The following is a 17,823-nucleotide window of genomic DNA, read 5'->3' on the forward strand; positions in this document are numbered from 1 at the left end:
ACTCTGCAGGCCTGTCAAATGCTTCAACACTGACAACCTAAGACGGGAAATAAATTTCTCTTTGGTTGAACTGCTCACAACTCATGTCTACACTCGGGTACTTGGGGTCACAAGAAGAAATTGCATCATTTCAAGACAAGAATGGCTTTTCATTAGTTTGTCAAGCATTTTATCTTAGAAGGCATAACTTCAGAGAGACAAGGGAAGCTAAACATTTCCAAAAGAATGTGTGGTGTATACTAAAACCAAGTCTGAAAAAAGTAAGCACTCGACTTTATTTAACTGAAAGCAGCATGAACTGATTTTTGTGGCTAATGTGTTAGCAAACAGTCGCCTATTTATGCATTCAGCTGACTTCAGGATTCAGTTGAAGTTCTGTTTCTAATAATTCTAATATTCACTCTCATTTTAGCTCTGTTTTGATCTCCTGAGAAAAGGTAGCTTTAGCTGCTAAATGCTCCGCTATGTTCACCAGCTGGTCATTAAGTGAAACAGCTGAGGGGAACTGCAGAGTCAGTAGATAATAACTCTCTGCAGGTTCATTACTATGAGTGACACTTTTCACATTATACACAGTCATTTCATCCTTGTATAATATAAAAATAATGATTAGTGCAGCTTTAAATATTTGAAATCATTTTTGTGTCAGTGTTTTGGTATTATATGTGCAGGCTCTGGGTTATTTATGTTGTATACTGTGTGTGTAGTTAAAGTTGTGTTCGTTACAAAAAAGAGCCACAGGGATATTCTGACTTTTGAAGGTTAGACAAAATCATGCTTGTGTGGTTTTGAGAAAATAAAAGCATTACAGTACTGCTTTCTGCATTTTAAGACACATTATTCATGTAATTGCATTACTTTTAAAACAAGCAATGAGCCATTCATTTACTTAGAAACAAGGCCCACTCTAAAAAAGAGAAGGCACGTGATTGTGACTGTAATTCATCATCATTAATGAAAAGATAAGCAAAACAGTGACCCCTTTTACACACATCCTCATGACCCCTGACCTTGTCATAGAGGTTGCCGGCGTTCTTCCTGTCGTCCTCGTCACTGCTGTCCTCTGCAGGTGGGCTCTGCCTCTTCATGTCGTCACCCAGGTAGTGTTCAAAGACGCTGGAGAACGCCACGGCTGACAGCATGCACACCACCGGAGTCAGAGTCAACATCAAACGCACCATCACGCCGGCGAAATACACGGCGCTGATGGCATATAGAGCCACTGGTGACAGGAGAGCAGAGAGAGAGAGCAGAGAGAGAGAGAGAGAGAGAGAGAGAGGTTACAGGTGATCAGGATGTTATGATCCAACATCGACAAGTTTGATTTAATTTAAAATCTAATTAATTTATTCAATTTAATGCTGTCAAGTCATATGAAAAGGTGAACTGTCTCTCTAATTTGTTGTCTTACAGTCAGGATTTCATGCATTACCTGCCTGAATGATCACAATGCCACTGCTTTGCACAAATCTCAGTGGCAGGTGGACACCAGATCAAAAGAGAAAATGTAACAGTGCGGAGGAAAGTGCACCACACGACCAAACACTTACAATGCGTGTGTCTGTGTATGTGTGGTTGTATTCATGTTTTCAGCTTAACTGAGATCAAAGAGTCTCAGTGTGAGATTAGGAAGTAACAAGTAGAGAAGAAGAAAGAGATGAGCACAAAAAACCTGACGAGAAAGAGTAAAGCAGCAAACGCAAGTTAACAAGAAAGCAGAGCGAGCAGAGAGAAGAGAGAGAGAGAGAGAGAAGTTTCAGGTCTGGTCAAATATATTTTACTTTTAAATGAAACAACTTTAATATAGGACTTACTGTACAGTGCACACACAGTACAGTACACACAGTATGCAGTATGCATGACAGCTAAAGTAGCATCAGCAAGCGAGGAGCTAAACTGACAGAGTCAGGCAGTGATAATGAGGCAGTGGAAAACAGGAGAGAGAGAGAGAGAGAGAAGTATGAGTTTACACCGAGTACGAGAAGAAACAGAAAGAGACAAACACACGCAAGCGTTGTATTCTCTGCAGTGTGTGTTAGAGAGAAATGCCCACACATCACCACTGGTTCCTGACTTTCAGTATATAGTCCTATTTTTTGCTTCTCTTTTAAATCCAACTGAATTGTAGAGGTTGATACTAAAATCCATATTATCAGAAATATAAGACAAACAGCAAAAATGATTTCAAACACTAACAAACAAATAGTACAAAGAAAATGCAGCCACTACAACTTTAAAAAATCTGAACAATGCTAAATTATGCAAAGCTATCATAAACACTACTTGAAGTAATGTATGGTGTGGGCAAGCTGTATTTTGAACAACAAATATATTTCTATCTCAAGCACATCTCCATGACGATGACAATGTGCTTCACAATGCTTATGCATGATAACGACTCTAATGAATTCAGCACTGAAACAACATTCATCTGAATACATTTCTCTGGAGACAATTCTGACATTTCCTGCAGCATTTATTATGCTAAATTATAGTACACGGTGCAATACTGTGTCATGTTGTTCCAGGATGTTCAAGATTACAATAGTCATACAACCACTGATGTTGTTTGGTTTGAAGGCCAATGTCAGGCTGTATCACAGTTTCAAGTGCAAAGTGAACTCATAACAACTGTGTAAAAGCCATAATACCAGTGAAAGCCTTCTTTCTCTATTGATAGTGTTGCTACTCTAATGCACCTCGTCTCCAAATCCAAAACTGCTGCCTTAGTTGTTCATTATCAACACTGAATCACACTCTGACTGTATTCAAAGGCCGATGGTGACAAGTTTCATGATTTTTGTCGATAACAGTGTTCAAATTTTAGAAAAAAAAACAAAAACAAACTTCCTCCGTGCTACAGTTCTTACCAAAGACACGCTCATCATTGATGTTCTTTATGCAGAACCAGAGGCCTGCTGGGAAGGTACAGACCAGGATGTGAAGGTCAAAGAAGAAGGACACCCAGGTGGTGGGCTGGTGCTCAGATACCGATGCTATAATGGGAATGTGGATCTTAGCATAGCTGTGGATGACATGGAAGACACAGTGAGACACAACAGAAGAGTACAATTTGGCAAAGGTAGAGGAAACGAGGCTCTTTATAGTGACAGTATACATAGTGAATGTATTACCATATAAAGCTATACTTTTCTGTCAGATTATATCAGTTATCTTGGGTCAGAGGACGACCCCATTACTTTTACTGCACTGCAGCAAAAATGAACTTCCTTCACAGAAAAAAAAATACTCAGGCTTGCATACACACACATACATATACACACACACACACACAGACACAAAATGTGCACATAGACAAGATGAGTGTTTCAGAGTTTTACAGCTGATGCTTCAATCTGGCAGTTTTCTGTAAAGCCAGATCTTGGAGGAGTGAAAAATAGCATTTTCTGTTTAGGGTTTATGATGGAGCTGAGTGACCGGCTGACTGACTCACTGCTTGACAATAAAAACAAAGTCCGGTACTTGGTATGTGTTTGATTTGACTGTCAGATCTGATTAAAACATGAGAATAGTGATTATAATATTTAAGGGAAAAGCAATCTCCATTTGTAAAAACTAGCTAACAACCGTTGCACACTGCTCGAGAAAGAATCATTATCCCTTTGATCTTTTATTAACCACATGCTCTGTGATGGACTAAAGCTGAATACATTAAAACTTAGTAAATCAACTTGTGAACAAGGTGGAATTAATCCTGAATGAAAGTTACTCTATTTCCCACCTCGCCACTTTCTATCTCCTACAGTTGAACAGATTTATAGGTAAGTGTGCTACTGTACATCATTTGAATCTAATTCATTATCAGCACTGTGGTAAGGTGCCTTAAATCCAGTGGAAAATTACAAAACATTAATTCTGATGACTTACCCAGTATCCCAGAGGGAGTAGAAGCGCCCACTCCATGGAGCAATGTACCCTGAAGGTGAACAACACACACAAACCATATGGACTCTGTCAGAACGCTCTTACAAGTGCCTTTAAACAAACACGTCTAACCGGCAGCCCACACAACCTGACCTGCATACACACACCGCTGTGGACTGTCAGCGGTCTGCGGATTCTGTCACGCATCGGTGGAAGGCGTAATTGGTTTGCAACATTCCTCCTGCATGTATCGATCATATAATTACTCTCTAATAAGCGTGTGTGTTGTTGTGTGTTGCAGACGTGATGAGTGGCTGTAATGAGTCTCTCTGGTCTGCTGTCCTCTCAGCTCAGCTGTGCTATGATAAATGAGAGCGCAGAAACTAATCATCGCTGTTAGATGGCAGACATAGAAGACAGCAGGTGGTCCTATCATATAGATAATAAATGTGTGAAGTCAGCGGATGGCTGACTCTAATCAGAACCAGCTATTGCTTTACATGTAGCATTTCAGTGGCTGTTGGGCTTTAGATAAGGCTTTTAATTACTGTGACCACACTTATCAAAGCATCCAAATGTCTCTTGTCTTGTGGAATCCCAACAATATTATGGCTTCAGGCCATTTTAGGTTCAAAGTAACAAAGCATAGTATAAATAATCAAGACATTAAAATGCCTCTTCACTTCTTTAAAGCACAAGGCTCAGAACTAACAATGAATTGATCCTACTAACAAGCATTGCCTGATAGAGCTTGTAACTCTGTGCTGTAAGGCTCCATAGTGGTTCAAAAACTACTGGTGGAAAAAAACAAAACACAAAAAATCCCCTGGAAATACTCACATGAGCGACACATGTGTATTAACCCACCACCGAAAATAGTCCTGCAAAAAAATGCATTTCCTCCTGTTCGGGTGACGTTGGGTAAAAACCACTGTGGTTCTTCTAGGAAATTAATGAGCCCTTTTGAGAAATTGAAACTATACGTGACCCATTTTTAAATATTTGTCTTCTGTAAGAACCAGTTGACTTGGAGTGAGTGCCACAGACAGGGCAGGACACTAACACTTTGTTGCTTTTGGTCTTTTCATTGAATTTGTTGACAATAAGAAAAATATTAAACAATACAAAAAACACACAAGGCTAAGATAACATTCCTGCCTAATGTGTAAAAAGCATCTATTATCTCTGACAGAGTTAATCTCTGTTATTATCAATGAACGTGAATGTTTCGTCTGGTTAAAATAAGCTTTGTATCATAAGAATTGTACCATACCATAACATCTACTAAAAATCCAGCATGCCCCACCATCTCCCAACCAATCACACGACCAGTTACAGTCACGACTCTTTCAAAGAAAATGAAACTGTCATTCTAAGTCTGATCCACCATTCTAAGACTCCACTCTTGAGAAATGTGTTAATCAGACATAAAACATGGTGAAAACTGTAAATCTTATCCAGGATAAAGCTGCAGTGTACACAGCTTTGTATTAATGCTTCTTTTCTCCTCTGACACCAAACTCTAAATGCAAATCCATATTATCCGTTATGTTTACACGGCTAATTCTCCAACTGATTGAATATCGAACCGAGTGACTAGTCAGCTCTACTGCGGCCTGTGCGTTCAGTAACGGTGTGGTATGCATATCAAGCTTAAACATCAGAAATGTAATTGAGTTATCTTGCCACAAAAGAACAAAAAATGTATTTGTTTCACAGCTATTCAGTAGACCAACCTTCTATAAAACAATGTGGACTAACCTGTGTAGGTCAGATAGATGACGGAGAGAAAAACTACTCCAGCTGCCAGAGAGACTCCCAGGAAGAACAGAGTCTGGAACTCCTGCCTGGTCAGTCTGTCTTTCAGGTACTGCAGGAAGGCATAGACCTGGAGCAGCACAAACACACCTGCAGAGATCCCACACAAACAGACCGGGGTTCAGATCTTTGTTGAACACTGGCCAAAACCAGGGATGACAACAAATAATTACATGGTTTAAAGACAATGTTAGAGAGTGTTACAGAAGAAGTAAAACAATTGTCTTGAAGTGGCCTTGTGTTTCTACTACGGCTGCAACTAACCATTATTTTCATTATCGATTCATTGTTTAGATTATAAAATGTCAGAAAAAGGTGAAAAATGTCAATCACTGTTTCCCAGAGCTCAAGATGACGTCCTCAAATGTCTTGTTCTGTCCACAATTCAAAGATATTCAGTTTATTATATAGAAGACTAAATAAACCAGCAACATATTCCCATCTGAGAAGCTGGAATCAGAGAATCTAGATATTTTCTTCTTAAGAAACAACTCAAAATGATTAATCAATTATCAAAATAGTTGGTGATTAATTTAATAGCTGACAACTAATCAATTAATCGTTCCAGTTCTAGTCTCTACGCTCCACTAATCTGAAGTAAATCAGTCAGTGAACCATGTTTAAAACCTTATTTTTTAACCTGCTCTTTAACTTATTTAAATGTGAGACAATTATTTTCATTTAACAACAGTTAAAGACATCAACATACACTTACCTAGACTTCAATTGAGTGTTTCAGTATTGTGCTGGCTGACTGATTTAAGACATGTCTACAGGCACTATTTGAACGTGCACTTTGGCCTTCTATCCACTGTACACTCATTGTCCTCCATGTTAACAGCAGCCATGGGCGATGGCTTTATGAGAACTGTCTCTGGTGAATGGTCCAAGATGAACTCATCATCCTGATGCACTCTGGTGTGAGGACTCATTCATCACAGATTGCATTCAAGGATTTAATTTGGTAGCATGTATATATGTAGTCCTGACTGTAAATGTTTGAAATGCTTGATACTTTCATATGTATTTGAACAGTTCTACAGGTTACATGCTTGAGGTATAAAGAAGAATGTTTTTGTTCTGGATGTCAAAGATCGAGATGAACGATGTTGTTCTTCACTACAAAACCCTACAGGCCTGCAGTAAACATATATTATTGACTTCCAATGCTATTCTTCACTTTCCAGTCAAACCCCAGATGATTGGTTACTGACCTGCTGCGGCCATGTGTTCACTGGTCCTGATTGGCTGAAAGCCCACAAAGGGGATCTGCATGGAGAGGACCAGGCCGATGATGTAGAAGGTACTGTAGGCTGGAGGGAGAAATCAATCAGAGCAGTTAGACTCATGACTATTGACATTTATACATGTGAGCACATTCAACTGACTCATTGCTACATGCTTATCTTACTTAAACCCGATCTTACTACTAAATACAGATGGTAATCCTGCTGTAAATGAGCACGTTATAGAAGAGAATCTCACTTTATAAAAATGTAAAAAGATAAAGAGCACAAACACACACAATATGCAATACAAAAAGTTCTAATAAAATAAAGATGGCACACACAAAGACACAGTGCAAGTGATTCTAGGACCCCCCCATGCCCCCCAGACCCCATCTCTTTCTGAATTGCGAACACAGCCTCACAAAGTCCTTGATGCAGAACACAAGAACAAAATACCTTTTGAGCCTAAATCATGACTGACAGTCTAAGTGCGATTAAGCTTCGGCGTTCAAACGATTTACACACTTGGGAGTCAGCGGCACAACCAGACAACAGGCTCACTGTGAACGCTCTGACTAACCCTGAAAAAGCGTTTCAAACCAACCCTCAAGGGTCAGAAACAGTGAAACAAAGCTTCAATAACAAAAGCCTTGAAACTAGCACTTTTGGTCAAATATTGCCACAGTTAAGCCGATGAAATGAAAGCTGCAACATAAGCTGAGAAATGTAGACATTCATAAATGACACCTCGGGCTAGAAATCAGTTCATTAGCTAGAGAAGTTCACTCTGTCTCTACTACCACATGTGTGTCTGTATACTGTCTGTAACAGCTTTCGGCGGTCTGTACGTCTTCGATGCTTCATTGAGACGAGTGGAATTATGACTGACAGGATATCACAGATCTTTTAGGCTTGTGAACATCCCTGTCTGTCTCTTTTAATGACAGGAGAAGAAGCTGGCGGGATAAGATGAGGTGGAAACAAATGAGAGGAGGTCAACGGTTCCTCATTTGGTCTGAGACGTGTTCTTCTTCCAAAGCCTGAAGCTTGGAGTCTATTTTATAATCTGTACCTATTCTTTTATCAATGAACATTTCTTTTTAAAATGTAACATTCTTTCATTTGATTATTTGTTCTAAATATTCTTATTTTGAAGTAATTTACAGTATGAATTAAAGCGGATTACTGAATGGAGTTTGTATTCAATGTTAAGAAAAAGGGATGAACGTCGATGTAGCTGTCACTCTGCAATATGGCTTTTCCGAGTGAGGACTCTAATCTCCACTCTCCGCTGTTCATCTATGGCTGTGCTTAAATTACATTTGTAAAGCTGAAGCCAAATCACACTACAGGGAACTCTGTGTGTGTGTGTGTGTGTGTGTGTGTGTGTGTGTGTGTGTGTGTGTGTGTGTGAGAGGAAGGGGGTCTATGCCAATTTGTGTCTGGGCATAGAATCAAACCTCAACTCTCTCCACTGCTGTCTTCACAAGTAGAGATGATTGTTAGTGTTGTTACACCGAAAAGATGTGTGTCTTGCTGTGAAAATACCCTGCTGTTCTGTTGGAGCAACATACAGTTTTAAATGAAACTGTTCAATCATGAATCACCATTATTTATCTCGTTGCCTTGACAAGACAGGTGGGAACAAAGGGATAATGAAATAAAAGTTCCTTCACCTGCAGTCCTCTGGGGATGACATTCATTAAGCCTCACAGACCAGTTTTATTTACTTTATTTATAAGCAGCGGATCCAAGGTTATTCTGTCTCTGACTCAATTACTTCCTCCCTCTATTGCTGTCTTCTGATGATGACGACAACATTACAAGAGATGCCGGAGCAATGAAAATGAAGATAAAGACTGCTGCTGACCCTCTCCGCCCAGGCCTGTTTTACAAACTGCTCTGTAAAGAATAGCTCTGGAAACTAATGCATCCCCAGGATACTGAGTTGCCAATTTACTCCTGTCCAATGAACTGCCATCAAATACAATTAGCCCTGCAATAAACCCTATCTTTGTGAGACTATTTATATATAAATATTCAGCTGCTGTTGGCATTTTGTCAGAGAGATTTGGACTAGTCGCTAACTGTGTCTGTTTGCCATTCGGTGCTGAGCAGGTAGTGTGCAGTGGGATTTTAGAGCTTTTTCTCTGAAAACAGGTGCCTGCTGCAGCTGAAAACACCTCTCTGAGAGCACTGAGAGTGAACCAGAACGGAAAAGTTGCAGCCGAACAGCTAAACAATGAGCTGAAACTCACTATAAAGCTCCGTAAAGCCGAGGGGAGCTGCAGAGTCGCTGATTATTCTCTGTAGAAAATAGTCAAGAAAGTAGTCTGTGTGAGTGTCATACTATTATATATTACATTATTATTACTGAGAAAATTCATACTGTATTGTTTAACAATGCCAAATCACATTTTATGAACTACTCATATATCTAGTAGTAAAATCTTAATTTATAAAGCAACTAGCAAATATAGCTGTGGAATAAATGTGTTGAGTACTTCAAAATTATACAGTTCTCGAGTAAATGTACTTAACTGCATTCTATCACTGTTCTTACACTTTTGGAAGGGCTACTTACACAGTTTTGCACCCTCTATGTCAATACAATAACAATAATCCAATATGTGTTATACCATGTTAATTACATCCAATGTGTTCATGAGTTCTAGTAATAATTGTCAGTGCTTTTAAAGCTACTGCTGATGTGTTTCTGCATTGCACCTCTCAGAGATTACTTAGCAGTCAAACAGTGTTCACGCGTGTAGAGGCTGGAGGCGCTTGATTTCAACTGCATATATAAGAGTGAAGTTCTGAGGGGCAACAGTCAAAATAGTTGATACCTCAATGAAACACATTTCAGTTCTGATGCTTTTATCAGTGCACCAAGATAACATTGTAAAAGTCAGAACTCCAAACTTTAAACTGACAAAGACTTAACATTCAGAGTCTGAAAACATGGACAGATCTGGTTTTTTTGACAGTTTCAAGTACATGAAAGTTATATTCAAGGAAAAGGCCAGTGTTACTCTGTATTAATATCTTTAACAAAATCATCTTCACTCGTCCACTTACTAGATGATCTCAATGACAACTATGCAAACTCCATCCGCTGAGAAAGACTGTGAGATGCAGTTCCAAGCTCTGAAAAAAGCTAGTAAGTGGGCCTTGAGTTAAAATTTTGTCAAACTACTGTTTTCAAGGTCAAGACTGAACTTTGCATTTGTGAGTTAAAGTAAAGTTCAGTAGAGTTGCTGAATCCCATGAAAAGACTCAAATCAACAATACCTTCATGTTTCTTTAAACTCTACTTTTCCTACTTCGACTGTGGCAGTCCAAGTCTACTGGACCATAAATCTTTAAAAACATGTCACAAATAAACTGCTTCTTTTTTAAAGGCCATCTCCTAAAACAGCTGGTCACTGTAGTTTGACGAAAACTTTACTCAAACTGGAGTAAATAATGCATTTGTTGGGGACTATTTTCAGCTGTGGATTAATACACATTGGATTGTCTTGTATCTCCAGCAGCAGGATGGTGTGCGAGTGTGGGATTGAGTCAAAAGAAACTACAGTATGTGTGTTCGTGGTAAAGAAGGAACAGGTCAACAATGGCACTCACTGATGCATTAAAAATTTGTGCACAACGATGGAGCTCTCTGGCACAGAGGACTGAGATATATCAGGCTTGATACACGCACAATACTTGTTAGTAAGAAGGTTTTTCATGGGACAAAGAAAAGAAAATATAGAATATTGCCAGACTTACTCTGCACATTAATGCTTGTGCCGCTTCTTTGGGCATGTATGTGTTTTTTGACCATAACATAGTGCTGCCTTTGGTGATCCAAAGTGCTGCCTTTGGCTTTTCATCCACTTTCTGGCCGCTTCACTTTTATTTGTTGGTAAAAAAGCACAAGCTGTTTACCTGAAGACGTTGTTGGAACTGCCAAACTTGAAGATGATAAATACATGTGGCCTCATACCTCTCCCAAATCCTACCATCCACTCTAATCTTATCATTTAGTCCTGCTACAGGCAACCAAGCAAGTCACTTCTGTAACAGATGAGCCAGGCATCACTATGTTAAAGTGCCCCAGTAGGCGGCACATGACACCTGCTCCCTAGACGCTGAGCGATGTAACGGCCTCGTACTGGTGCCGGCAACCAGCAGTCAAGCCGATGCCTGTTAGACAGTGGAAGCATCCATCAGAGAGGTTTCTATTCTGAGTTTTTCTCTTCTGCTGCAGAGGAGACGCTGCTCATGAGATAATGAAATTCCAGTTGGATTTCATTATGGTATTTCTGCTTTATTAGACAGGTAAGATAGAGCGAGAGGGGGGTGCTGTGTGACAGCGGGTCACTGACTGGACTCCCAATCACACTACAAGGTATGCATCACAGAACACGGTGAGCTATTACAACTTTGAACTAACGCAATTACTGTGTTGCTGCAGGCAGAATGTGCGAGGCTCGTCTTCAGAGAGAGACACACAGAGGAGGTGAAGGCAAAAAACAGAAACAGTGGGGGGCGGCGAAGGAGGTAGGAGACCAACGGAGGGAAGATGGGAAAGTCAGCTTGATGCTAAATTATTCATTTTGCCAATAATTCTATTGGAGGATGTAGAACCAACCCGTCACTCCTGTCTCTTCTTCTCTCTTTTCAGTCGTCCTTCTCTGCGCTTGTCTTAATTTCTAGCACCCCTCGGTATGGGCTCCCTTTGACTGCATACTTCACAGCTTTCTGCTGTTGCTGCCAAGTTAACTTAGCCCAATTGTGTACTCTTTTTCGTCTTGATATGTCATTATTTCCACAGGATCCTAAACTGGTACAGTGTGTATGGGCTATTGATTTGGATCCGAAACAATGGAATGGTGTTGCAGCATCAGGAGGGAGCTGTGAGCCTGGGGTCAGGACTTGATTCATGATCAGTGAGGCGAGTTCAGAGTGTGCGACGAGGCGAGCTCTTTGAAGGGAAGACAGCTTTAATCTTTTTTCCTTCTCTTTTTTTTTTTTCTCTGCCTGCGTTTCCACTTTCCATCTCTCTTACTTTTATCATGAATCCCTTCTGCCCTTCTCTAAGGGATTTGTGTAAACCTGATATCTGTCTCATTACAGACACAACATCAGCTGCTAATGGATGCCATTAATTATCAGTAACAGTGTTTATACAGCGCCTATATGACAAAGAATAACAAGCTACTCTGTGTGATACCGCAACATCAGTGTGCATGCTTTTGAGTCGTGTGCCAGTACAGAAAACACAGCTTTTGTGTGTGTTTGTTGACTGTACAGTTAACTTGCCTGACTTGCTGTCTGTTTATCCCAGATGTATTACACTGAATATGAAATAAGCATAACTGTAAACCCCCCAAGTCATCTGTTTATGCCTCTGAATGTGAAGAGAAATGAAGTATTCATGTGTACATGTGTGTGTGCTTGTTGCATCTCACCTATGTAGACTCTCCTACTGAAGCGCTGCATGAGCAGCAGGACGAACACATGAAGAGGAATAAGGTTGATGATGAAGACGTAACCACCCCAAGCTGAAACCTGTGGAACACAGAATGAATTTAATAAGAGCATTTTTCTTTAGCTTTAGCAATAATAGTCATTAATGGAGGGATGTGATAATTTGGCTCATGCGTGCTCACCTGCACACAGATAACACGCACAAACACACAATCGCATATAAAATTAGTTTACTGCTTCTTGTTGTGATGCGGTTTTGATCCCTGCTGAATCTGCAGTGCTTTGGGCTGCACTAGATAATCAGTATTGTAACATCCTACAAGTCCCTGCAGGCTGGGAACTGAAGGGTGGCTGTATTTTCTCTTTTATTCACAACACGCACGCACACGTCCATAACGAGACGGGTAGCGGAGCTGAACGGCCCACCTGAGAGCTGTGAAATCATTATAAGCTACAGCATTAAGACTGCCATTCAGATTATGTTGTCGGTCCCAAAACCCTCAAAGGCGCACAAACACACTAACACACACACACGCACACACACACCAGGGTCTACAGCTGTTCAGAACAACAGACACACATCTCCACCTCTTTTCAAGCTTTGTGTTTATTGTCTCCGAGCGTCATGTAAACTGCCAAGCTGTGAGTGGCAGCCAGAGAAGGAGCGTCACAGCTTACAGCGTGAGGCGTTCAAACGATTCATTACGGACTCATCACAGTCTGGGCTGAATGATGGGTAAGGTGGGTAAGGGAAAAGGTCCCCCCCCCCCCCAATAGGTCTGTCATTGTTTGATGAAAATGGCTTCCGGTGATGTGGGAGCAACGATATTTGATGGACGTCCAAAACTGTTGGATGGTAAAGTCTTATCTGCAAAGGCTGCGTGTGTGGCATGGTGAGAGTATGACTCGGCTGCTTCTGCTTGGCTCATAGAGTGTGTGTGTGTGTGTGTGTGATATATGTTTTAAGTTTCTGCTTCAGATGTGTGTTTGGGTTAGGTTTTATGTCAGATTAGCACATGAAAGTAGTCACCAAATGTTCTCACAAGTATAAAACAACCGTTGTTGTTGTGTGTGTGTGTGTTCTCACCATGTAGAAATAGGAGAGGCAGCATCCGATGGCCCAGAAGACCGACCCCGTCTTCACTGATTTCACCTGCGGTTTACATAGGACAGTGTTAACCAATTACACACATACACACACACACAAAGTCAAATCCAAATCAGCTGCTTCCACTAAGCTGCTCTGTTCACTATTTTGTACCGTAAGGATTTGCCCTGCTGCTGCTTACCAAACATGACTGTCTGAATTATTCATCATGTTTCCCTATTTAATGACCTCCACAAAGCAGCGCAGCATGTCCTACACATCTTTACCTTCCCCAGAGCGGTACATGGGGGCTAACGAGGGCTTAACGAGGCTAACAAGCCCTGACTTAACGAACGTACGGGTGGGAGGTGCTGCTATTGGCTGGAGGACTGCCAGAGCCCAACCAATGTGATGTGGTGAATGGAAGGAAGGGAGAGAATGAAGTTGTTCTATATTTCCGTCCAGGAATATCCCATAACTAGTAAGAGCTGTGAGTCCTGTGGGTCTATGTATGTATATATGTGATTTAATTATGCTGGAATTTTTTTAGGTTCAGTTTGAAAAACCAGAGTATAGAAATGAGACTTCACTTCTTCCACACCACCAATTAACTGTGACTTCAGGGTTTGATAACTAGGAGAGAGAATTCCTTCTTTAAATATCAGTGGTATGCGTGGAATGTCATAGTTGATCATATTCAGTAAGAATAACATTAGCCCATACAGCCACATGCATAAACCGCAGAGGACCGGTGTGATGAATAAATCTGTTAAAGCAGATTTAGTGGGTAGATTAGTGGTTAAAGGAAAAAGTATAAAAAAAAAATAACGTTATGTCATCACCATCCAACATATTCCAGACACTGGAACCCGTTTTGGAACTAACAGACAGTTTTGTGGACAGTGAAAGTGGTTAAAGCCACTTGGGATCGCTGCTTTCAGCATGAGAGGACATCATAAATGAACACTGAGCTTTACAGGATCACAAGAATGTCACATGTGAAGTGAGTGTTAACAGGGCTTCTGAAAGTCCCTTCATACGTAGTTTCACACAGTCATTTGCAACTGCGTACTTTCCGCATAATCACTGCATAATGAGAAAGTAGAAATTAATTATGTTCTAGTTTGAAGCAGCATTCGTTGAAATAACAACCTCTTAAACTGACATATTTGTTCGATCAACATGATACAAGTTAACAGCTTTTAAAAAGCACTAACGCAGCTTCTGTTTTAATTGAAAACGACGCTGGCGGCATTGATCACTTGCTACTGATTCTAATGACAACTATCCTCAAACAGAAAATTGCCAACATGAAGCAGATTTCAGTCTGAATTATAAAGTAAATTGAAACTCTGCCTGTGGGTTTGTCACCACGAAGGACACGTTTCACATTACATAATATAAAATATTATTGATTAGTGCGGCTTTAAGTCAACTGCTAGGTCTAGTCTACATAGAAAGACATGAGTTTTGCACTGTAGTCTGCCTATTTAAAGGATAGGTGTTTTAAAACAACAGTCAGGTGTCCATACTGACTATTAAAAGCCAACTGACGCAGGAATAATCACCAGTTTAAAGAGCTGTATACTATAGGAAGACTACTACGGTTATGTATCGGCGTACCCATAGATAATAGGTGAACTGCAGGGCAAAGATGGCGATGCCTTCGTTGTCGAAGGAGCCGGCCACGGAACGGGAGATGTAGCCCGGGACGATGGCGATGAAGCAGGCCGCCAGCAGCCCCGCCCCCTGGTTCCACAGCTCCCTCGTCAGCAGAAAAGTGGAGATGGAGGTCAGGCCGCTGAACACCGGGGCCAGGAACACGCACACGTCCCGGATGTGGACAGTGATGTGCAGCAGGTTGAGCACATAGTGGATGAGGCCCGCCGTGACCATTAAGCCTGGATAAACCTGGAGGAGGAGAGGCAGAAATGAAATGATTTAGGACAGGCAACACAAAACAATTTTTTTTCTAGATTTCATAAGAGTTGACTTTTATTGACTATGTCTGAAAAGGCATAAAAAAAAAATCTCTCTCTGATGAGAAGAGCAGCAATATTGACAAGCCAGCAAGAGCTCTGAACAACTGAAAATGCTGCTTCATGCACCTTTTCACTGCTGTGCCTGCAAAATGCCTCCATTACCTGTTTCAATGAGCACTTCAACAGCAGAATAAAACAAACCAACAAACCCCCCTGCACATTATAATGCTGTAGCCAGCTCACAGGAAATATGCTTTCGCCAGCCTACATCATCAACTTGTTTGAAATTTCTGATAACAGCAAATCTTACCATATTTCCTTCACACAAAACGGTCTGGTAACTTATTTCCAAAAAATGCATATTTGAGAAAGTCCAAATCACATCCTACAGCAACTGGAAAGAACTTCAAGTGCAGGAGGGTATTTCATGTTAACATATCTCCCGTCTCCAAACAAACGACTTTAACGTTCCATAAACTGTCAGAATTAACAGTCTTTAAATGTAATGATTCCCAGCAGCTGTTTAAAAATGCTACTGTTAACTGTCAGTGACAATTTACACCCCTCCCGGTGGCTTGCCCCTGTTATCCAAATATGGCCTGTATCTGAATACAGTTAACACAAACAAATTCTCAACACAGTATTCAATTATCCACTAGAATAAAAAAGTGAGACAGAGAAGGAGTAGAACAGTGCACTGTGTTCAGCAGATGTACTTTATTTCTTTCAAAAATCTCTTTCAACTTTCTGTTACATCTTATGATGCAAACATCTTGCTTCAAAGTGAAACATATTGTCTCATATTTTAAGCTGTAAGTTGTGTCAGCTCATGTGAATGTCGAAAAGTGCATTCTGGGTGACAGATTAGCCCGCAGCAGTTAGCTCTACCTTAATCAACCTGTATAGAGACATCAGAGAGAGAGAGAGAGAGAGGTATGAATATACAAAGGAGGAAGTGGTGTAATGATGTGTTAAAAGTGACCCCGGTCTGTCTGTCCTTTAGTCATTATGAAGACAGATCTACTGTGTGTGTCGTATGAGCGCTCTCTGCTGCTCAGTGCCTCCCCCAGGAGCTGTTTAACCATGGCTACTGAGTGTGTGTGTGTGTGTGTGTGTGTTATATGTGTAGTAAAAAGTGAGTTTAAGAGGATGTAATCACAGTAATGTGACAGTAATGTGACTCTTGAGGAAAAAGGACAAAGAAAGAATGGGGCTGAGGTAGAAAGTGCACACATTTGCACTATCCCACACACACACACACACACACACACATACTAGAAGAAATACTCACAGTGCCCCCCACTATCCTACCCAGAGGGTACCAGGCTCTTTCATCAAACCAGTTGAGGAACTCATAGAAGCCGTTGGTGGTGAGGTGGTGAGTCGACCTGTAGTTGAACCTGCGACATCAGAGCAGAGGCAGAGAGAGAGGACTGTTAGACAGAGCACGTACCAAAAACAACAGGAGCAGCTACAGAAGACATCTGGGTCTCGGTGAAGGGATTAAGCTCAGCACACCTAACTCTTTCCGTGTGGTTCAAACACAGTCTGGTGCGTTTGAGTGCGGGGGATTTACCCTGATGCGTCGGAAAATGAAAATGTTTAAAATACAGATGTGTTGTTGTTTGTGTCCTCCTCCATGGATTTTGGCAGTTTTGGCAACCTGGTAGCAGGAAAGCTGGGCTGTGAAACGATTTTGGCATAGTGGCCACCCTGGGTAATTACGACTTCCAACTTCATGACCTGACACACACTGGCCCAAAAAGCGTTGTCCTGGTCCAATAACATCTGTAAAGTCTAGAGGAGCTGCATAATGAAATGATTTGATCCTATTCATGTGTGCAGGGATCCAACAGGAAGTCCGCTGGCTTCCAGTGGAAGTCTCACATTCTCTCAACTGGTTCTGCTGGAGAAGGACTCTAGCGTGCATGCTCGATGGGCCTGAAAACGTCGAAGCGTGCAGAATATCCTGGTCGTTTTTATGGCTGGAAGACGAAAGCATGTCGAATTTTTTGATGTACGATATATGAGCAACTTTCTTTCTGTCAAAAATATTTTTATCAAGCATCTTGGTTCATCTACAGATGACAATGAGTCAGTTATTGCTCTGTTAAACACTTATAAAGACATTCGATGATGACATGATCAGTACATAGTAAAAACTGGCTAAAGAAAAGAAAAAGGGAACAGCGGAACATTAATGACAACCAGTTAGACTGAGAAGGACATAAGGGGAGAAGTGTCTAGATAATCACCCTAACCCACTACAGTTCCCTGTGGATTTTCACTCATCACATTCTTTCATATTTGCATGATATTATTAAATGTTATGAATGGAAAATATAGT

General features: G+C 40.8%; 1 protein-coding gene and 1 long non-coding RNA gene across 2 annotated transcripts in view; both read right to left on the bottom strand.

The window, feature by feature from the left end:
• Nucleotides 1-17,823, bottom strand: part of LOC137191953 (uncharacterized) — a 300,725-nt gene that overhangs the window by 104,355 nt on the left and 178,547 nt on the right. The gene's annotated exons all lie outside the window — the stretch shown is intronic.
• The window catches only part of LOC137191941 (dolichyl-diphosphooligosaccharide--protein glycosyltransferase subunit STT3B-like), a 61,093-nt gene that overhangs the window by 6,898 nt on the left and 36,372 nt on the right, over nt 1-17,823 (bottom strand). Inside the window, exons 2-10 of the mRNA XM_067602445.1 lie at nt 16,768-16,876; nt 15,118-15,405; nt 13,495-13,560; nt 12,389-12,488; nt 6,918-7,016; nt 5,647-5,793; nt 3,889-3,937; nt 2,871-3,025; nt 1,011-1,222 (exon numbers count right to left, since the gene is read on the bottom strand). Of these exons, the coding sequence (XP_067458546.1) occupies nt 1,011-1,222; nt 2,871-3,025; nt 3,889-3,937; nt 5,647-5,793; nt 6,918-7,016; nt 12,389-12,488; nt 13,495-13,560; nt 15,118-15,405; nt 16,768-16,876 (1,225 nt within the window). The remainder of the gene's footprint in view (nt 1-1,010; nt 1,223-2,870; nt 3,026-3,888; nt 3,938-5,646; nt 5,794-6,917; nt 7,017-12,388; nt 12,489-13,494; nt 13,561-15,117; nt 15,406-16,767; nt 16,877-17,823) is intronic.

Source organism: Thunnus thynnus, chromosome 10 (genome assembly GCF_963924715.1).
Source record: "Thunnus thynnus chromosome 10, fThuThy2.1, whole genome shotgun sequence".
NCBI classification, from domain to species: Eukaryota; Metazoa; Chordata; class Actinopteri; order Scombriformes; family Scombridae; genus Thunnus; species Thunnus thynnus.